General features: G+C 44.1%; 1 protein-coding gene across 1 annotated transcript in view; it reads left to right on the top strand.

The window, feature by feature from the left end:
* The window catches only part of LOC110367009 (multiple epidermal growth factor-like domains protein 10), a 161,334-nt gene that overhangs the window by 82,721 nt on the left and 55,498 nt on the right, over window positions 1-23,115 (top strand). Inside the window, exons 7-8 of the mRNA XM_036133580.1 lie at window positions 804-1,016; window positions 7,821-7,995. Coding sequence (XP_035989473.1) covers window positions 804-1,016; window positions 7,821-7,995 — 388 coding nt within the window. The remainder of the gene's footprint in view (window positions 1-803; window positions 1,017-7,820; window positions 7,996-23,115) is intronic.

Below are 23,115 nucleotides of genomic sequence, written 5' to 3'. Positions count from 1 at the left end.
TGCCATTTACTATATGCACGCGAGAGAGCAACAACAAAAAACTGCGTGTCAACGTCAAATAAACGCAAGCAACGCAAGCATATCGAGTTAGCAAGCATTTCAGTTTAAAGTTCTTCCAGCATGGAATATGACAGAAACAAGTTAGTTGTAACCACTGCCAAGTTAAACTTTGGTATTGAATATAAAATGGTAATGCTGCTCCCTGCGGTTACCTCAGAAATTGCCTGTTTTTGGTAGATTTTTCCCCATAAAGAGAATTCCCTGTCAGTGGCAATAAGCTTTAATTTATTATTATTGCTATTTTTTGTTTTACATGTTTAAGTTGAGCTTTACACTAAATATGTGTTACTGATAAGTGCTACAAATGTTACAACACTTTTATTCATATGGCAGCAGAACATTAACATAAAAGTACTCTTTACACTACTTTTGAATTCATTCTTGGAGTTTGTAAATACAATGCGATTAATCGCGATTAATCAGGGCGATTAATCGCGATTAAATATTTTAATCGTTGCCCAGCCCTAATATATATATATATATATATATATATATATATATATATATATATATATATATATATATATATATATATATATATATATATATAATGTGTGGTTTATATATATGTGTGGTTTAGGCTTGGATATACTACACAAAAGTTTTGCAATATAAAGGCCAAAGTATGTTTTGTAACTACATGTACGCCAGAAATTGTTTTAAATGTATACTTAGAGAAGGTTTTCATGCTGTTAGCTTTTCCAAATCAATGACAATGGATATTTCTGTCTAATTGATAACAGGTGCCAAGAAGAGTGTCCAGTTGGTACTTACGGTGCTGGCTGTGCAAAGATCTGTCACTGTATGAGCAACAGCAAGTGTTATCATACCAATGGAACCTGCATGTGTGACATGGGTTACACAGGAGAAAGATGTGATGTCCGCTCGTGCCCTGAAGGCCGTTACGGTTTAAGATGCAGTAAGAAATGTTCATGCTATGCCCCAAACACTCTAAGGTATGCTGTGAATGCTGTCTAATTCTACAATGATAAATAGATTTAAGCCATTTGTTTTCTAATTTTCTGAATTATACTCACATTTTTTATCTATCTGAATAAATGTTGAATATTACCATTTAGTGGTAAAAAAGCTGTTTTTCAGTTTTGATGCTTATCTTGTCTGCAGCTGACTGCAATATGTCAGTCAGACTAATGCATGGCAGGCTAGATATAAGCTCATTGGAAACCATTGCTTCCCCTAGGGACTACTGTGTCTGATAGGCAACTGATTTGTTAGCAAAGCCACACAGGTTCTGCTACTGTAACTGCAGAAAACTTAATCTATAGTATGTAGACACACACACACCCACACACACACACACACACACACACACACACACACACACACACACACACACACACACACACACACACACACACACACACACCAAAAAAAGTCAACTTAACTGTATACTTCATTCTCCTATGCCTTTTATTTTAGTCACTAATCTGCTGTTCACAGACATATATTTTTGGCCTCCAAACAAGTCTTAGATGACTTCACTTCATAAATGTGGTTGGACTTGGTCTCCAAATGCCAAAGGCTATGTTAGATACCTTGGGAATTCTCTGCCCTCTGAATCTGATGGCAGTTAATTTGACATCGCTGAGAAAGGCTCCATTTTTGCCATTAAACACACAACATTCACTCAATCAGAATCAGTCATTTTTGTTGCCCATAATGCGGGATTATTGAAATTAATGGCATGATCCGTCTCTGAGCCACTATGCTCAGACTCTGATTGGGCAACAAGCCCCTCCACCTGCACTGTCTCTGTTATCGGTAGGGATGGCTCTCTCCGTCTCCTCCTCAAACACATGCTGTCTCCCCCCACCCCCGAAGCCACATGTTGCGACGCTCTGTCTTTCAGACTGCACCTGGACTTCTGAGATCTCTTTGCTTTCTGCTCTTTTGGTTCCAGCATAAATAAGTATTTCTGTAAAAGAAAGGGTGTATTTTTTTCTCCTTACACTAACAAGAGGATTATATACTTTAAAATCACATTGATAAACGCATTCCTTCTAACCTGCTCAGGATGGGCATCATTCCTCTGCAATTCCGTTCCTGGACCTGTTCCTGACTCATCCACAGTTTTTTTTTTTTATATTTACTCAGAAAATCCCTCAAGTCTTTGGTGTCATCTTCTCTTTTTCTCTTCTTTTTTCCTTTCTGTGCGCTGGACTTCTGAAAACCTGACATTTTTAGTTTTCAGTGAAATTAACTTTAAACGTTGCAGCCAGACGTTTTCCTAATGGTCAAACCATTTTATGTTGGGGAAGGGGGAGTTCTAATGGCCCCTTACTTAAAGACAACATATTACATACACCTAATGTGTATATATATATATATATATATATATATATATATATATATATATATATATATATATATATATATATATATAGTTACTCTAATATTAGATATTTTTGACACAAGTCTTTTCTAAAAAAATTACTTCTGCCTGGACCACCGCCCGCCCCACCACCGCTGCGCATGGCGGCCCCCCAAAGAAAGCCCTTCTCTGGTCGCAGCGCGGGCTCCATCCACAGTGTGGCGCCCGGGGGTAGGGTCGCGAACCGTACGGCCTGTACGCCTCGCGGCCCGTACGCTGGCGGGGAAGGGCCGTACAGCCCACGGCGGGCGGGAGGGGAAAAACGGGAAAGGTTCACGCATTGGCCGAGCCTGCTCGTCCGTCGAAGTGGCACGTATTTGGGAGGGGCCAGGTGGGCGAAACGTGGACCGGCCATACAGGACCCATAGATTCCCTTTGCCGCTGGCGTCGGGCCTTCGGCGCCACCAACCTGTCGGAGAGGGGATGGCGCCAGAGCGGCAGGGGGCGGGAAGGGAAAAACGGGAAAGGTTCACCCATTCGCTGAACCCGTGCGTCCGTCAAAGTGGCGCGTTTTTGGGAGGGGCCAGGCGGCCGAAACATGGACCGGTCGTACAGGGCCCATACATTTCATTGCCTCTACGTTTCATTGCCTCTGGCGTCCGGCATTTGTCTATACTTTATATGTACGTCAGCTACCGCGATATGTACACTTTATATGTACATCACCTACCGCAATATGTACACTTTATATGTACGTCAGCTACCACAATATGTACACTTTATATATACGCCAGCTACCGCGATATGTACACTTTATATGTACGCCAGCTACCGCGATATGTACACTTTATATGTATGTCAGCTACCGCGATATGTACACTTTATATGTACGCCAGCTACCGCGATATGTACACTTTATATGTACGCCAGCTACCGCCATATGCCACTTATTATAATATAATGTTAAAATTATTATTAAAACCGTTTGCAAATATAGCTTCCAGACTCCTAATGTGAAATTAGAAAAAAAAACTTTCAATCTCCCACCTCCACTCTGGGGGGGTCTCAGTCAGAGACCTCTCCCCAAGAAAGTGCCTCTCGCTGGGTAAGAGTGCTTGACTGGAGCCCCCCCTTCTGGAAGTCTGCCTTATCATAGGCACCAAGCACTCAAACAAAATGCCACTTATTATGATATAATGTTAAATTGTTTATCAAAACCGTTTGCAAATATAGCTTCCAGACTCCTAATGTGACATTTAAAAAAATTTTATCTCCCACCTCCAGGCTGGGGGTGTCTCAGTCAGAGACCTCTCCCCAGGAAGAGTGCCTCTCGCTGGGTAAGAGTGCTGGAATGTTACCCCCCCCTGCTGGAGCTCTGACATATATTAGGCAACATCTCTAAATGTTTGGTAGAGCAGGTTACAGTTTGTAACCCCATTAGAACACATGCTCTGAAGCACTGGGCGCTCTGGGGTAGTCCAGTGGGGGCATGACAAATCATTGCACCGGTTTCAAGTTTTGGCAGGATCTCAACCACAAAACCTGCGCTATTTTGTGAAACTGTAGGAAAAAAATGAATGATAATCTAAGTTAAGCTCTTACCACTACTCACAGACGTTTTGACACATATTTCAAATTGCCACCTCCAGGCTGGGAGGGGGGGGGGGTCTCAGTCAGAGACCTCACCCCAGGAAGAGTGCCTCTTGCTGGTTAAGAGTGCTGGAATGATGCCCCCCTGCTGGAGCTCTGATATGCATCAGGCAACATCTCTAAATGTTTGGTAGGACAGGTTACAGTTTGTAACAATGGTAGTCACATGCTGAACTTCATAAAACAATGTTATATTTATTAAAAATAACCTACCGCGATATGTACACTTTATATGTACATCAGCTACCGTGTTACGTACACTTTACATGTACGTCACCTACCGCGTTATGTACACTTTATATGTACGTCACCTACCGCGATATGTACACTTTATATGTACGTCACCTACCGCATTATGTACACTTTATATGTACGTCAGCGACCTCGATATGTACATTTAGGACCTAAAAAAAACGCCACTTTTTAAAAGATAATGTTCAAATTATTATTAAATATTTTTCCAAATTTCCCTTCCAGAAATTTAAGAAACAGATTTATTTAAGAAATTAGAAAAATATTTCAAAGTCCAAGATGTTTATTTACTTTAATGTTGTAAATGAGAATGTGATGGCTGAGGTGGGATTTGAACCCTGCTCTTCTAGGTGGAAGGCAATGTTGTTATCCACTCTGCTACAGGGGGCAGATAGCCGTTTTATATTTACATGTTGCCTGTACAGCCTCCCTCCTTCCGTACACCTTGGCCCCTCGTAAACACGCATAATTGAATAAGCTACGGTCCGTAGTTGTGGTCGTGTAGTGCAGTTTCAGACTTGTTGGCACTATGCTGGGTGGGCAAATAAGCCATTAACCAATGGAAAACAGGCCTGTACACCATCCATCCTTCTGTACGCCTAATTTTTTCCACAGTAAGGTCAAAAACCAGATACTGCAGGACATAGGAGGGGGCTACCCGTTCTAAAGTGGGCTTGTTTTGATCCTCTTAAATTAAACTTTCTTTTGGTACCAAGTTTGTGAGCCTGTGCCGCTGCCATACCAACCGGTGGCATGTTCCAGCTCCAACTCGGCATACAGGAGCCACTTTGAGGCATCTACCAACCGGGCAAAGCTCATACCTGTATCCCCTTCCTATAGCTACTTCCTTTTAGCAATGAGATAAGAAGATGTAGTTAGTGGCATGTTGTAGAGCACTTCCAGGAAATTAGCATTTATAAGGTTGGTCCAAATCCATGCTGCAAAAGCGTCAATTATCACAAATCAAACATTGCTTGGCTGGTGGCATAGCTCCAGAAACAAAAAGGGCCCAAAGTTCCACTCTTGGCCATATGCTGCAGTACCATTTCCCACCATCATTGGTGCTATTGATATTTGGACAGGCCTGTACACCATCCCTCCTTCTGTACACCTTGGCCCCTCCTAAACACGCATAATTAAATAAGCCATGGTCTCGGCCAATAGCAAAAGCTTCCCCACTTTTCCCTTCCCGCCCGTAGTTGGTTCATGCAGTGCTCTTTCCGACACGTTGGTGGCGCTGTGCTGGGTGGGCTTATAAGCCATTGTAAAGCAATGTAACCAGACCCGTACATCATCCCTCCTTCCGTACACCTTGGCCCCTAAAAAACGGGCATAATTAAATAAGCCACGGTCTCGGCCAATAGCAAAAGGTTCCCCACTTTTCCCTTCCCGCCCATAGTTGGTACGTGCAGTGCTCTTTCCGACACATTGGTGGCGCTACGCTGGGTGGGCTAATAAGTCATTGTAAAGCAATGGAACCAGGCCCGTACAGCATCCCTCCTTCCGTACACCTCGGCCCCTCCTAAACGCGCATAATTAAATAAGCCACGGTCTCGGCCAATAGCAAAAGCTTCCCCACTTTTCCCCTCCCGTCCGTAGTTGTGTTCGTGCAGTGCACTTTCTGACACGTTGGTGGAGCTATCCTGGGTGGTCTAATAAGCCATCGTAACTTACAGCTATCCTTCCTTTCGTACACGCCTCCCCCTCCGATCGCCCCCGATTCGCTAAATCTAGAAGAGAGCGCCATCACATGGTGCACGGAAGGCAGCACGCCCGTACGAAACGTCAACTTGAACCGACTCGGACCAAGCGGGCGAAATGTAGGAGCTTGTATTGCACGCGTACGTACACTACCGCGTAACGGATACACGCAAAGTGATTGTATGTGTAAATCCGTACGTACAGTATTCAAAAGCATTGCGGCTGTACGGCCGAAGGCAACGTTTCGTACGATTTTCCCTTGACCCCCAAAGCGCTTTACATTACAGTCATTCATTCACACATACATTCATACGCTGACTGTGGTGAGCTATGTTAGTAGCCACAGTTGCCCCCTTGGGCAGACTGACAGAAGCGAGGCTGCCATACAGCGGTGACTCTGGACCTTCTAACCACTGTCAAGAAACAATGCAGGTGAGGTGTCTTGCCCAAGGACACAACGACTGAAATGGTCAGAGTAGGGGGTTCAAACTGGCAACTCGCCAGTTACAAGACGAACTCCCTAAATCTTGTGCCAGGTCTGTCCACTGTTGGAGGACCCTGGCAGATTTAAACTGAAAATAATTGTAGGTTAACCAAATTTGTATTTCTGAAGGGAATGATATATGTACCTCTCAAAAAACCTTTTTGACATTACAGCATTACAGTAAGACCCTTCTGACAATTCCAGACCAGCTGTTAGCATGTTTTCACTGGTGTTTGTTAATTTGTCATTGGTGATAAGCTCTAATTCCCAGAATACACTGGGCGATTTTAATAATCTTATAAGACTACTCCATGACACACTGTGCAACATGGCTTTAATAACCTTTGGTACAATGGCAAGTTTTATGTGTGCACATTGTACAATAATCATTAAATACTAATTTGCTTACTACACAACAATAAGCATCCTCATCAATGTGTGCCACATCAGCGTATGCCATTAATCTACAGTGCATCAAAAGCCAGTAGGAAGAAAAATTTGTTGAGGTCCAGATTAGTTATAAGTCTTAGGTTACCACAATAAGAGAACGACAATAAAAGCTGTCACTGGGGTATGACCTTTGTGCAATCCAACATGCACACAGCTAATGAAGATGCACCTGTTCACAGCCTTACTCGATGCTCCTTGTGGTGGTGTTTGCTCCATTCAAAAAAGTTTGTCTGATCATAGCGAACAGAACAGGTTATCCCTGACAAAAATGTATTTAGAAATATCAAACATTTTGTTTTCTTTTATTTGCAGCTTTGGAAAGCCTGTGAAAAGTCTTTTAGGCTACCGTGGTGGCTCTGATTAGTAGATGTAGGTCGTAGCAGCTGTCACTCTGTGAGATATTCATTCTAAATAAGTGACATGGTCAGATATTGATTGCAGGTCAGCTTTGGTCTGAAGATGTTAACAACAGCTGTCCTTGAACCTGTCTTACTGTGCGATGTAAGACCACAGACTTTGAGTCACAACCAAAGATCTATTCGCAATTTTTCTACATTCTTTGTCTTTCGTCTCCAAGGACCCAAAATTGCAATGTACACCAGGCATACGTCTTTGGGTTTGGAAGTTATCATTGCCATTACCTCTTTCTGGAGATTCTTAATAAGGTTCAAGTTAAGACTATGGCTGGGCCACTCACTTCCAGTCAGAAGAAACATGTTCTTAAGATCAAATCTATTACCTTAAACCTGTCATGGGTATGAAGAATTTGGGCTGTAACTGTAACAATTTTCTAAGATGAAGTTGCACAAACCAGGTCAATTTAGTTTTCTATTAATGACGTACAATTTTTTGATCTAATGTGTACATGTCATGTGTTTTCTTTTTCACTAGCTGCCACCCAATGTCAGGGGAGTGTATATGTCAGACTGGTTGGTCTGGACCCTATTGCAATGAGACATGCACACCAGGATTTTATGGTAGATCCTGCAGTGAATTGTGTCAGTGCCAGAATGGAGCCGACTGCCACAGTGGGACCGGAGAATGTACTTGTGCTCCTGGCTTTATGGTAAATGTATTTGTTGCATGCACATATGTTCATTTATGTTTATTTTGGGATAGAGAGAGAGAGAGAGAGAGAGATCCCAGGTACTGTGCTGAGTAGCCTAGATCAGAAACTTGCAACGACATTTTAATAGATGGCTGTTTGATTATGAATATTATTATTAATTATAATTTGCTATTATAATTTAACAATAGATCATTCAAACTCAAATTTTAGCTATAACAAATTGAAATCAAATGGTTGTGATCCAAGGGCTATGAGCCTCATCATCCCAAAAACAACACAGCCAAAATCACTTATGAAATGCATGCACCCACATTAGAATATATCCAGCACAGTTAAACAAACTCCCTCTTCGTGTAATTAAGCATTAAAACTATTTCCTAATAGGTTCTGCCCAGACACAAAATATATCACCTTATGTGTGAAAAAGAGAAATAAAAGGGAAAGTCCTTTTTACTTGTGTTGCCTCAGTGAGGATGTCCCAACTGTCCGGAGGTCCATTGCTCCAACAGCGTGGAGGGGGCAGTAAGAAAAAAAACAACGAGCGGAGTCTGACAATCACTCGGAACGATAGCGGCTTCCAGTAGGATCAAAAATGAATTCAAATAGTTTAAAAGTCGCGATTACCTGCTTAGGAATACAGGGTTCGGCAAACTCTCGGACCAGCGAGAAATTGAACCACGTGTCACATGGAGGAAAACCTAACGGGAGAAACAGCTGTATGTCTTCTCAATTTGGCAGCCCGCCAGGAAAGAAGGTCCCTTAATAGCAATGAGATAAGGTTGCTATGGGCTAGACCCCAGGGTGACTGTGTTGCATGCTGGGAACTGGAGTCTGTCACTTCATAAAATTGGCATAACAGCTACACTATTTAGTTGCAACAGTTTCAATGAACAGCAGTACCTTCCTCTTAGTTCTTTTCGATTCCTAGCTTTGTCTGCTAATTAAATCCAAATTACTCTAACCCTATGCAAACAAACTCTCTAAGACCTACAATATCACTAAGATTTAAGAAGGATTTGAATACTTGTATGTATGCATTAGTCTGTTGAAAATGTTAAATATTTTTCCAAAGATTGTTTATTGATAATTCTACCTTACAAAGCTAGAGTTATTAATAATTGTAACCAAAACTGTTTAATTTTATGAATGTGAGTCAGCCCCTTGTGTATTTTCTTTACCTGAATTTTCAAAATTCAGGTAAAGAAACATGTTCTAAAATACCAATTCAATTCAATTCAATTTTATTTATATAGCGCCAATTCATGAAACATGTCATCTCAAGGCACTTTACAAAGTCAAGTTCAATCATATTACACAGATTGGGTCAGATTATACAGATTGGTCAAAAATTTCCTATATAAGGGAAACCAGTTGATTGCTTCAAAGTCCCGACAAGCAGCATTTACTCCTGGGGAAGCGTAGGGCCACAGGGAGAGTCCTCTGCATTGTACATGGCTTTGCAGCAATCCCTCATACTGAGCAAGCATGAAGCGACAGTGGGAAGAAAAACTCCACATTAACGGGAAGGAAAACCTCCGGCAGAACCGGGCTCAGTATGAACAGTCATCTGCCTCGACCGACTGGGGGTTACAGAAGACAGAGCAGAGACACAACAAGAGAGACAAAAAAGCACAGAAGCACACATTGATCCAGTAATCTGTTCTACATTAGATGGTAATCTAATGTACTCTAATTCTGCAATAATGAGGATATTAAAAAGGGGACAGACTCTTTAGGTTTTGATACAGCATTATCCAATAAATATCTACTATAATGAAACCCTCTTTTTGGGGTGGAGAACTCAGTTAGATTAAACTCAAATGTTATTAAAAAATGATCAGACAGGACAGCGTTGTGAGAGAATACTGTTAATTCTTCACAATCAGTGCCGTATGTCAGCATAAGGTCTAAAGTATGGACCCAAGAGTGCGTCGGTTTATGCACATTTTGAGCAAAACCAATTGAATCTAGGATAGTTTTAAAGGCTACACTAAGAACTAATAAATCCGGCAAGATTCCTAGAAAGAAGAGCTGCACCATCCAAAATGGGATGAATGCCTCCTCTCCTGATCAGACCAGGTTTTCCCCAGAAAGTTCGCCAGTTATCAATGTAGCCCACGTCGTTTTCTGGACACCACCTAGACAACCAGCGGTTGTATGACGACATGCGGCTAAACATGTCATCACTGGTCAGGTCAGGCAGGGGACCAGAGAAAATTACGGAGTCCGACATAGTTTTAGCAAACTCACACACCGAAGCAACACCAACTTTGGTGACCTCTGATCGCCGTGACTGGGTGTCATTACCCCCAGCGTGAATAACAATTTTGCGGTATTTATGCTTATCCTTATCCAGTAGTTTTAGGTAGGATTCTATGTCGCCCATTCTGGCCCCTGGCAGGCATTTAACTATGGTCCCTGGTTTCTATAGTGCCACATTTCTCACTATCGAGCTGCCAATAATTAAGGTCGGCTCCTCAGCAGGTGTGTCGCTGAGTGGTGAAAATCTATTAGAAACGCAGACGGACTGGTGGTGATCTGGGGGCTGGGATCTAGAGCTATGTTTCCTTCGAACCGTCACCCAGCCAGCCTGGTTACCCGGCTGGTCGGGTGCTACTGCTTTAGGTTCGCTACGTGAAGTTACTCTATGCGGCTCCACGCTAGCAAAGGAGCGGCTATCAGCTGGTTTTTCAACAGCACGGAGCCGGGTCTCCAATTCTGACACCCTCGCCTCCAAAGCTACAAAAACACTACATTTATTACATGCACCATTATCACTAAAGGAGGCAGAGGAATAACTGAACATCTGACTCAGAGAGCAGCAGATAGGAGACTTAGTCAGAGACAGAGAAGCCATTATGAGGCTAAGGCTTGGCTAACGCTAGGCTAAAGCTAGGCTAGCGCCCTGTTACCACGCCAAAGAACAAACCGTGTGAAACACGAGTTCCCAAACGTGATGAGCAGCCACAGAAAATGTTTTAAAAGTGCTTATGTTTGGAAACAGATGTTACAGCAAAGAGGTTTAAATATAAAAAGCGAGAGAGCCTGAAGCAAAAGACTGTCGTTCACACAGCAACAACAGGAAGTGACACAATACGCCTTACCGCAAACAGGAAGTCAGCATCAACACAACCAATTCGTTGGAGAATCTACCAATCTACTATTACCAAGCAAAACAGTTGCTTGGTAATGACACATTTTTCCCACATTGCAATTTGTACACACATATCTACTTAATGTTTATTAAACCTTTAGTGTGGAAAAACAATGACAATAGCAAACAGGCTTGAATTGGAGGCAACCAGACTTTCGTTCAGTTCTTTCTGAAAACCTTTCAACACCTTTCCTAACCTAGTCTTTGTCAATTCTGGTGGCTTGCACTTCAGCTACCTGCAGTTGGTGCACTGCTGTTTTAAGGACATGGAGTTGGAAGAGCAATCCTCCCCCTCTGTTTACTGATGGCTTTTCTCTTTTGACCAAGATGGTTTCTTTCACCCTTCTTTCAAACCATCTGTTCTCCCTGTGCAAAATCTGTACATCATTGTCATCAAAAGTCTGTCCTTTATTCTTGAGGTGCAAGTGGACTGCTGAATCTTGTCCCAAGCTGCTGGCCCTCCTGTGCTGTTCCATGCAATAATGTAGCTGTTGTTTAGTTTCTGCAATGTAGGAGTATGAGCAGTCCTCGCTGGACTGCATACACAACACCGCTCAGCTGCAATCTGGTTGTTCTTTCTTTGGGATGGCCAGGAAAGAGTGTTATTAAGTTTGAAATTTACCGGTATGTAATCTACTGGCAGAGCATCAACTGCAGGTTTCTCAAGTGCAAGCCACCAGAATTGACAAAGACTCCTGGATAGGGGCCTGTGTTTGTGTATTTTACTTTTCCTCAGAAACATCACTATAATTAAGAGAACATCGTGACCTTTGGTGACCCTTTGAGGTTTTTGCTCATTTTGAGGTACTCTTCTTTGTAGGATCCCCACCAATCTTACAAAGTAGTATCTCTGCTGTACACAGAGTACAATCCCATTAGCAGCTAATATTTAACGTGCTGCTAACAGGAAGTGTCCCTAGGATGGGCATAGAGATTCAGACTTTGGTACACTTGTTGAAATTAGCCACAGGGATGTTACATGCCAGGTTTGACAAAGATCAGGTGATACAATGTTCAAATTATCAGTTTTTCCCCTTTCTGCCCCCATGTACAGAGGTCAAAGGTGAGGGCTTGTTCTTCTGGGGGTGACCTCTTAAATTACATATTCAAAACCCTGGCCCCATAGAGTGACATTTGTCCCCCAACTTGGTGTTTGCTCCACATGCTGGCATTTGTGACGTAGCCCATGCCCAGACGATCACGAGCCCATCTGTGTGTGTCAATGCAATCACCCCTTAATGAAATCAGCTGTGGGGCATGACGTGGAAGCAGATGGGCACAGCCTAATACTCGGCCTTTGTTTGAGAAGAAATTATTACAAATAATTGGGCCAAGCCCCTTTCCTACCACTTTATCATACAATACAGTTAAGAGTTAACCGTGCACTTTTACGGTCCTCCCATGTTTCTTACCCTGTAAAAGTGGTCTTCTTTATTGTAGTCTTTAATAAAAAAATTCCTCTTGGAACAAAAACTATGATTTATCATATTTCATCTAACAAGCCAGAGGAATTATACAGCTCCAGTATTGGACTCTCATACATAAACATTATGCAAGGGTGGGTAAAATCAGGAAGCGAGAGCCAAGATTATCACTTACATATGCAATGTTCCTTGTATGACATCAGTGGAAAATGTCTTACCAAATTCTGGAAGTGACTAGGCTGGCCCCTTTTCTTTAGTCGTTCCATTTTGTCCAATCTAAATATGTCAACCTCTGAGTCCTCAGTGTCCGTGAGTTATCTGTTGTTTTCCCATTAACTTTTTTTAGCTCCATCATCTGTGGTCCCATAATCTTTAACAGAGCCCCTGTTGATGTGCCCAAAAAGCACATCACAACAAAACACTTTAGATAACTCTCACAGCCTCCTGTTGGTGTGCCAAATGGCACAGCACAATGAAAGCAGTTCTGATAAATGGGCTTGCCAAAATTAATGGAAATATTTATCAATAATCAACATGAATAATTCACAAATCAACATTTGTCACTCAAGACAACAATTTTAGCATTTACCTACAATTTTGGGTTCAAATAAGAAAGTAAAGGTGGTTTAGGCTCAAATGCACACATTATCTTAATTTTATATTAGTCAAGAGTGTTTTTATTGTCACAATGTGTTACCGTGGAAACATTTATCTTTGGCTACTCCAGTTCACATTACACACATTACACATAATGAAGGCAACTCACAAACAAACAGGCAATGAACAATGGTTACAGTTTTTTTTGTAGCATTTAGGAGAGATAACAGATAATGAGTTAGTAAGGTGCTTATTGTACAGTGATTTGAGGCTTGTTTTACAGCAATTTGCATTTAGATATTTTGAGATGATAGTGTGCAAGTTGGCAATAACGTTATGGTGATTATAATGCATGAAAATGTTAGTAACAGTCGGATGATTTTAAAGTGTTGGACTGCAGTCTCCCATCAGCGGGCGATGGTCCTCATAGATCTTGGGAAGAGGCTGTTTCTAAGTTTATTTGTTTTGGCTTTAAGGCTTCTGAAGCGTTTACCTGATGGGAGAGGGGCCAACAGTGCATTTCCTGAGTGGTGGGATCAGTGGAGATGTGTCTGGCCCTTGATTGGACTCGTTCTGTATAAATGTCCAGATCCTGTAGACGGCAGACGGCATCCCACAATCCCCTGCCCCGTTCTCACCACCCGTGCTAAGTCCTTTTTCTCCTGATTCTGTGCAGCTCCCATAACATACAATCATACAGCTTACTAGGTAAGCTAAGTCTGTTCACTAACAAGTGAACAGACTTATGGATAATTCATCCATCCAGAGTCTTAGGCTTCATACCTACTATGAAGAAAAAGAGAGAGAGCAAAAAGATAAAAGCTGAAATGACAACAGTCATTTTAATGTAATACAATGCAAAACTGGAGAACAGTAGACTGGAGCACAGTAGAAATCAGTAGAGTGAGAAAAATAGGCCCTGATGTCCTCCAGTAGCCTAAGCCTATAACAGCTCAACTATAGAGGTAGCTCAGGGTAACATGAGCAACTCTAATTATAAGCTTTGTCAAAAAGGAAAGTTTTAAGATTAGTCTTAAAAGTAGACGGGGTGTCTCCCTCACAGACCAAAACTGGGAGTTGGTTCCACAGGAGAGGAGCCTGATAGCTAAAGGATCTGCCTCCCATTCTACTTTTAAAGACTCTAGGAACCACCAGTAGACCTGCAGTTAGGAACATACGGGGTAATCAGAGCTCTGATATATATATCCAAATTGCCTTTAAAACCGGCATTAATATTCCATATTAATGCGGGAATAAGGCTCATACCACCATCGAAGTATGGCCCAGCAGAACGGTTAAGCTTTATGCTTTAAAACAAGCTCCTTTTGAAATGTCTGGAATCGGATGTTAGCAGGAGCTAGTAGCATTTTGGCTAGCGGGCATTCGGCGCTAACAAATAAAAGCTTAAGCTTTATTTTTAGTCATAATGAGTGGGGCGGATAACATAAACATTAATGTCCCATCAATGTATGAAACCCTTGTGGAGACAACCTTTGTCACACTTGAAACACTTGAAAAGGACATGGTACCAAATGCTAGCAATGAGCCACTTAGGTAGCCCTTTGTTTTAAAGGCACCATGTGCACAACGATTCACAAAACATTTCCAAATGAACCATTTAAACTTTCCCTTTTGGTTTCTCTGCCCAAACCTGTCAGTGCCTCATGTGAGTCCAGTCCAATTTGGTCATCCGAGAAGGCAGTACTGGAAAGCAGGAAGGGTGTCGGTTTGTTCTTGGCAGGCTAGCGTTTAGCTCTGCAGCTATGAGCTAACCAACAGCATGTGGAGGGAATGGAGGCCTGTAGGTCCTCCAGACAGTCTCCGACTCGGTTACAGTCATGATTAGAGCAGATTCTCCTCACATTCAAAAGCAGGCCCAAATTTGTCGGCTTTTCAGCTCCAGCTGGGGTTCACTTCCCTGTAAAGACTGCGGAGAAATACAACAAAGCTGTTTTTGGCATGCAGGATCCTTCCTCCTGCATCTGGTTATGAGGTTAAGACAGCAGACTTGACTCTGATTTGCCCGGACATGTTCCCTGGGCGACGAGAGATTTCCCCCAGATGTTGGCTTGTGTATCGGTTCGGCCCATGCAGGGCCCATGGTCCGAAGTGGTTTCCTGGTCTGCTCCAGGAAGAGGTGGTCTGAGCAGCTTGGAGTCAGGAGAATGAGTTGCAGCAGAGAGGGAGAGAGTCTTTTTCTGTGGAAGGAAAGTTTTATAGCAGCAGGGGACCTGCTGAGAGAAGGGCCGTCCCCGCTGACTCTCTCTCCTTTGTGGCTGTGTGGTCAGAGTTCGCTCTGACATCACTATTCATCATGGTGTTATTATAGCACAACAATGTTCTCATTCAGGTACATAATTTATTATTGTATTCTTCATTGTACATTGAAAATATGAATGTTTTACTGTAATTACGGCCAGTCTGTGAAAGCTGCACGAGAGTATGCTGAGTTAAGCTGAGCCGTTGCACTGCTTCAAACCCCAATATGTTCTCATTCAGGAAATAAACTGCCTGATCACCCAGAAACTCGTCTTCATTTGAAAAACCTACACAAAGCAGAATCGAGGGGTTACTTGAGCCAGCCTGGTACAGTGGAGTGAAGCAGAACCCGGTTACATATGTCTAGTAAAGAGAATTAGGACTGCACCCTGTGATACTTGAAAAGTGACCCTAGAGGTGGAAGAAGATTTATTAAAGTGAACAAACTGGAATCTGTCAGACAGATAAGATCTAAACTTACCAGTGATGTGGTGTTCACAGATTTAAACTTAAGAATATTGGGATTAACTGTATCAAATGTAGCACTGAGATCTAACAGGACTAGTACTGACACAAGTCCATTATCTGAGGTCATGATAATATCACCGCCCTTCACCAGAGTTGTTTCGGTGCAGGGCATTAGATATCTGGGCATTCACATCTCCTTCGACCTCTCCTGGGCTGTGAACACCTCCCACCTGGTGAAGAAAGCCCAATAACGGCTCTTCTTTCCACTGTCGCTTCATGCTTGCTCAGTATGAGGGAATGCTGCAAAGCCATGGACAATGCAGACGACTCTCCCTGTAGCTCTACGCTTCTCCAGGAGTGAATGCTGCTTGTCGGGACTTTGAAGCAATCAATTGGTTCCCTTATATAGGAAATGTTTGACCAATCTGTATAATATGATTGATTTTGACTTTGTAAAGTGCCTCGAGATGACATGTTTCATGAATTGCCGCAATATAAATAAAATTAAATTGAATTGAATTCTCTTCCTCAGGAAACTGAAAAGGACTGGACTTTCCACTAAACTGTTAAATAACTTCTATAGTGCTACCATAGTGTGTTATCTATAGGCATAACTGTAAGGTATGGGAGCTTCACAGTTCAGTAGAGGAAGGACTTAGTACAGATGGTGAGAACAACACAGGGGACTTTGGGATGCTGTCTGCAGGATCTGGACTCAATTTATGCAGAACAAGTCCAAAGAAGGGCCAGACGCATCTCCGCTGATCTCACCCACCCAGGCAATATCCTGTTTGCCCCTCTCCCACCAGGTAAATGCTGCAGAAACCTGAAAGCCAAAACAAACAAAATTAGAAACAGCTTCTTCCCAAGAGCTGTGAGGGCAGTCGCCCCCTGATGAGACTGCAGTCCAACACTTTAAAATCACCCCAACTGTTACTAGACCGTCATATATTACAATCACCCTAATATTATTGCCTACTTGCACACTATCATCTCTGAATATCTAAATGCACATTTTTGTAAACCTCAAATGATCATTGCACAATAAGGACTTTATTACCTCATTATCTGTTATCTGTGACTCATGAAGGACTAGTTCATACAAACTTTTGAATCTTCATCTTTTTATTTTTTAAATAAAAAAAAAACACTGTAGACCTTGCCCATTGCCTGTTTGTTTGTTTTTCGTATGTGTAGTTTTAGCCGGAGTGGCCAAAAAGAAATTTCACCACGGTAACACATGGGGTGGCAATAAAGAATCTTTAAATCTTTAAATGATGAGCTCTGAAGCCTGACTGAAACTCTTCAAATAGATCATTACTTTGTTAATGTTCAAATACTTGATGAGCTGTTTCAAGAATTTTAGATAAGACAGAAATTAAATATTAAATATAATATAATAAATAATAATATAATACATTTATATGTGTCTAATTTATAAAGTCATCTTGATCAAGAGAGGGTTTCTTAATTAAAGGTTTAATAACAGCTACTTTTAAAGCTTGTGGTACATATCCATTTACTAAGGATAGATTAATCATGTCTAAAATGGTGGCGTTATCCATCCATACATCCATTTTCTGACCCGCTTAATCCCTCATGGGGTCGTGGGGGTTGCTGGTGCCTATCTCCAGCGTTCACTCGGCGAGAGCGGGGTACACCCTGGACAGGTCGCCAGTCTGTCGTAGGACATGGTGGCATTAATCAAAGGGAATTCTTCCTTAAGTAAATTGCTTGGGGTTGGGCCTAGCATACAGGTTGAAGGTTTTGATGAAGCTAAAATTTTCAGTTGACTTGTGCTGGAGGAACATCGGATGGGAACAAAAGTGAGAAATAAATTGTGCTAAATGATTAAATGCACAGTGGCGCAGTGGGTAGCACTGTTGCCTTGCAGCAAGAAGGTCCTGGGTTCAAGTACACCCCTGGGTCTTTCTGCATGGAGTTTGCATGTTCTCCCTGTGCATGCGTGGGTTCTCTCCAGGTACTCCGGCTTCCTCCCACAGTCCAAAAACATGACTGTTAGGTTAATTGGCTTCTCCAAATTGTCCTTAGGTGTGAATGGTTGTTTGTCCTGTTTGTCTCTCTGTGTTGCCTTGCGACAGACTGGCGACCTGTCCAGGGTGTACCCTGCCTCTCGCCCGGTGAACGCTGGAGATAGGCACCAGCAACCCCTGCAACCCAATGATGGATTAAGCCATTTAGAAAATGGATGGATGGATGATTAAAGATCACATAGCATAACAATTGGATGTCAAGTCACTGGCAGGCTGCTCCTCTTATACAGGTCCTGATGCGACTAACAAGGAGCAGGTGTGTACAACAGTTACAGTGCTTCAGTCACACAGCACCCTCCAGTGGCCACTAAGTGCTAAGAGAAAGAACACAACAAACAAGCCCCCAGATCCTGACATGCACGAGATCAACATGACTTTAACGATAGACCTGTCAGTGATGAGGATGGACAAGGGGTTTTTCAATTAGGCTGATAATAAGGCAAGAGATTACAAGACTAATTACTACACTTGACTTTAATACAGAGAAGTCACAAAAGTAGACAGAAAACTCTCTTTTGTTCTCTTCCAGCTCTCAGTGAAGGCATACACTTTTTCTTCTCCTCTCTCTCCCGTATCTACCCTGCTTGTGCTATCTGTGTTGTGTTGCTTTGTAACTCTGTCAGAGCCTCTTTCTGCAAATCATACAAATTGCAAACCCTAACCCTAAAACCACAAGCCCGACATTATCGCAGGCCAGCTGCAATCTGCACACACGGAGGGCGTTTTCATCAATACTGGGGATTTTAACCAGGCCAATATGAAAACTGTTCTCCCTCATTTCTACCGACACGTGGATTTTGCTACTCGGGGAGAGAACACTCTAGACCAGGGGTGTCAAGCTCCGGTCCTCGAGGGCCAGGGTCCTGAAACTTTTAGAGGTTCCCTGGTACCACACACCTGAATCAAATGGCACAATTAGCTCCTCAGTATGCAGTCAGGTTCTTCAGAGTCCTGCTAATTACCTGATTATTTGACTCAGGCGTGTCAGACCCGGGACACATCTAAAAGTTGCAGGACACCGGCCCTTGAGGACTGGACTTTGACACCTGTGCTCTAGACTTTTCACAAATATAAAAGATGCATTCAGAGCAAATCACGGCACTCAGCCTTCAAGTCTGGTGACAAGGATGCACTGAGGACAGCGAGGCGCAAATCTGAACCATGCCATCAGGTTAGCGAAGTGGAACCACAATCACAAAATCCAGGACCTTTTCCACGATGCCAGCAATACCAGGAGCATGTGGCAAGGCATACGGGCGATCACTGAATACAACATGCCCCCCCCCCCCCCCCCCCCGGTGGGTGAAGTTAATGCTGACTTCCTCAATGGACTAAATAATTTCTTTGGGAGGTTTGAGGCACTAAACAGCACTCCAGCAGTGAAAGCTGTTCCCCATCAGGAAGAGGAGGTACTCTGTCTTGACGCAGCCGACGTGTGGAAGACTCTGAGGAGAGTCAACCTGCAGAAGGTCCCAGGCGCCAACAACATACCTGGGCGGGTGTTCAGGGAATGTGCAGGTCAGCTGATTTGTGTCCTCACAGACATCTCGCTGGACCAAGCCACAGTGCCAGCATGCTTTAAGTCTGCCTCCATCATTCCGGTCCCAAAGAAAGCTAAAGTCACCTACCGGCCTGTTGCACTGACTCCCATCATGATAAAGTGCTAAAGGCTGGTAAAAACACATCGTCTCCAGACTCCCCCAACATTCGACCCGTTCCAGTTTGGCTACCGGCGGAACTGCTCCACTGAGGACGCCATCTCCTCCGCTCTTCACCTGAGCCTGGCACACCTGTAGAAGAACACCCACGTGTGGACACTGTTCCTGGACTTCAGTTCAGCGTTCAACACCATCATCGCACAGCATCTGGTAGGAAAACTGGAACATCTGGGCGTCAGCACACCCCTTCGCAACTGGGCTGATGGATGGATGGATGGATGGATGGATGGATGGATGGATGTTACAACTATACTTCCTCACCAAAAGACCTCAGTCAGTCCGGGTCGGACAGAACACCTCTGATGTCATCACCCTCAGCACGGGCTCCCCTCAGGGCTGCATCCTGAGCCCCCTGCTGTTCACTCTGATGACACACGACTGTGTCACCAGGTTCACCACCAATCACATTGTGAAGTTTGCAGACGACACAGCGTTGGTGGGCCTTGTCAGAGACGACAAAAACCGGGACTACAGAGGGGAGGTGGAGCATGGGTGGATGGTGGGCTGGTGCAGAGACAGCCTGATCAGAATCAGAATCAGAAATCCCAGAGGGAAATTATTTTCGTTACACGCTCCAGATATACAAACAACATATATATATATATATATATATATATATATATATATATATATATATATATATATATATATATATATATATATTCACAACATTCCACAAAAAATATAAATATTTCCTGAATGTGGAAAAAACAAAGGAGATCATCATTGACTTCAGGAAAAAACGGCCTTGCCACGCTCCACTGCTCATTAACAGCTCAGTTGTGGAGGTGGTCAGCGGCACCAAATTCCTGAGGGTGCACATCACGGACAACCTCACCTGGTCTGTGAACACCACATCACTGGTGAAGAGGGCACAGAAGCACTTGTACTTCCTGCGGAGGATGAGGAGAGCCCACCTGACCCCACCTATCCTCACGATATTCTACAGAAGCACCATAGAGAGCATTCTGACCAGCTGTCTCTCTGTTTGGTGTGGAGGCTGCAGCGCCTCCGACTGGAAGAACATGAGGAGAGTGGTGAGGACAGCAGGGAGGATCATCGGGGCTCCTGTTCCCTCCATTAAGGACATTTCATCTCAGCGCTGTGTGTCTAAACTGGACTCTGCATCACATTTGTATCTTTATTTGGCATTACCAACGTTGCCGGACTTTTATTATCCATTTAAATAGTACACAACTTCAGAGCACTTTTACACATATTATTTTCACTGCACGATTCTTTTGCATATAAATGTCTTTTTGCATCATTATTTTTGCACATAAACAATGGTTGAACATTCTCTGCACACTGTTCTTGCACATCTGATCACTGCTGCACTTCATATTGTAATGTTTCCTTATTCCACCTGCAATCCCATTACACTGTCGAAAGCTGTATGCAACGAAATTTCGTTCTGTATGCACTCCGTACATACAAAATGACAATAAAGTTGTCTAAGTCTAAGTCTTTTGAAATGCAATTTGCAGTTCTGTAATGGGTTCCGGATGGTTTAGAGCAGTGAGTTCCAAAGGGTCGGGGCAGCAGCAGCGAAGGCTCGAGCCCCTAATATCCAGTGTTTGGTACAGGTGATGGGTATGAGGAGGTTGGTGTTTGCAGAGCGGAGGGAGCGGGAGGGGTGGTGGGGTTTCAGGATGTCAGTCAGATATGTCTGTCCGTCCGTTTTCTTCCGCTTATCCGGGGTCGGGTCACGGGGATAGCAGCTTCAGTAGGGAGGCCCAGACGTCCCTCTCCCCAGCCACTTGGGCCAGCTCCTCCGGGGGAACCCCAAGGCGTTCCCAGGCCAGCCGGGAGACATAGTCCCTCCAGCGTGTCCTGGGTCTTCCCCTGGGCCTTCTCCCGGTGGGACGTGCCCAGAACACCTCACCAGGGAGACGTCCAGGAGGCATCCTAACCAGATGCCCGAGCCACCTCAACTGGCTCCTCTCGACGTGGAGGAGCAGCGGCTCTACTCTGAGTCCTCCCCGGATGACTGAGCTCCTCACCCTATCTCTAAGGGAGAGCCCAGACAAACTACGGAGAAAACTCATTTCAGCCGCTTGTATCCAGGATCTCGTTCTTTCGGTCACGACCCAAAGCTCGTGACCATAGATGAGGGTAGGAACGTAGATCGACTGGTAAATCAAGAGCTTCGCCTTTTGGCTCAGCTCTCTCTTCACCACAACGGATCGGTACAGCGCCCGCTTCACAGCAGACGGCGCACCAATCCGCCTGTCGATCTCCCGCTCCATCTTCACCTCATTCGTGAACAAGACCCCATGATACTTGAACTCCTCCACTAGGGGCAGCACATCCTTCCCAACCCGGAGAAGGCACTCTACCCTTTTCCGGTTCAAGACCATGGTCTTGGATTTGGAGGCACTGATTTTTATCCCGACCGCTTCGCACTCGGCTGCGAACCGCTCTAGTGAGAGCTGTAGATCACACCCTGATGAAGCCAATAGAACCACGTCATCCGCGAATAGCAGAGACGCAATCCTAAGGCCACCAAAATGGATCCCCTCAACACCTTGGCTGCGCCTAGAAATTCTGTCCATAAAAGTTATGAACAGAATCGCTGACAAAGGGCAGCCTTGGCGGAGTCCAACTCTCACTAGAAACGAATCCAACTTACTGCCGGCAATGCGAACCAGACTCTGACACCGGTCGTACAGAGACCTGACAGCCCCTATTAAAGGGCCCGGTACTCCATACTCCTGGAGTACCCCCCACAGGATCCCTGTTGAATCCTGTGGGGGGTCGAATGCCTTCTCCAGATCCACAAAGCACATGTAGACTGGTTGGGCAAACTCCCATGCACCCTCCATAGTCCTGCTGAGGGTGTAGAACTGGTCCAGTGTTCCACAGCCAGGACGAAAACCACACCGCTCTTCCTGAATCCGAGATTTGACTATCTGACGGACCCTCCTTTCCAGACCCCCTGAATTGACCCTACCAGGGAGGCTTAAGAGTGTGATTTCTCCATAGTTGGAACACAACCTCCGGTCCCCCTTTTTAAATAGGGGGACCACCCCAGTCTGCCAATCCAGGGGAACTGCCCCCGATGTCCACGCAATGCTGCAGAGCCGCGTTAACCAACACAGCCCCACAACATCCAGAACCTTAAGGTACTCAGGGCAAATCTCACCCACCCCCGGAGCCTTGCCACCGAGGAGCTTTTTAACAACCTCGGCAGCCTCAGCACCAGAGATGGGAGAACCTGACCCAGAGTCCTCAGGCTCTGCTTCCGCAATGGAAGACGTGTTGGTGGGATAAAGGAGGTCTTCAAAGTATTCCGCCCACCGACGCACGACGTCCCGAGTCGAGGTCATCAACACACCACCCCCACTATAAACAGTGTTGGTACCGCACTGCTTCCCCCTCCTGAGACGCCGGATAGTGGACCAGAATCGCTTCGAAGCCGTATGGAAGTCTTTCTCCATGGC

Source organism: Fundulus heteroclitus, unplaced genomic scaffold (assembly GCF_011125445.2).
Source record: "Fundulus heteroclitus isolate FHET01 unplaced genomic scaffold, MU-UCD_Fhet_4.1 scaffold_64, whole genome shotgun sequence".
Taxonomy (NCBI): Eukaryota; Metazoa; Chordata; class Actinopteri; order Cyprinodontiformes; family Fundulidae; genus Fundulus; species Fundulus heteroclitus.
This window is presented reverse-complemented; position numbering and strand designations above follow the sequence as displayed.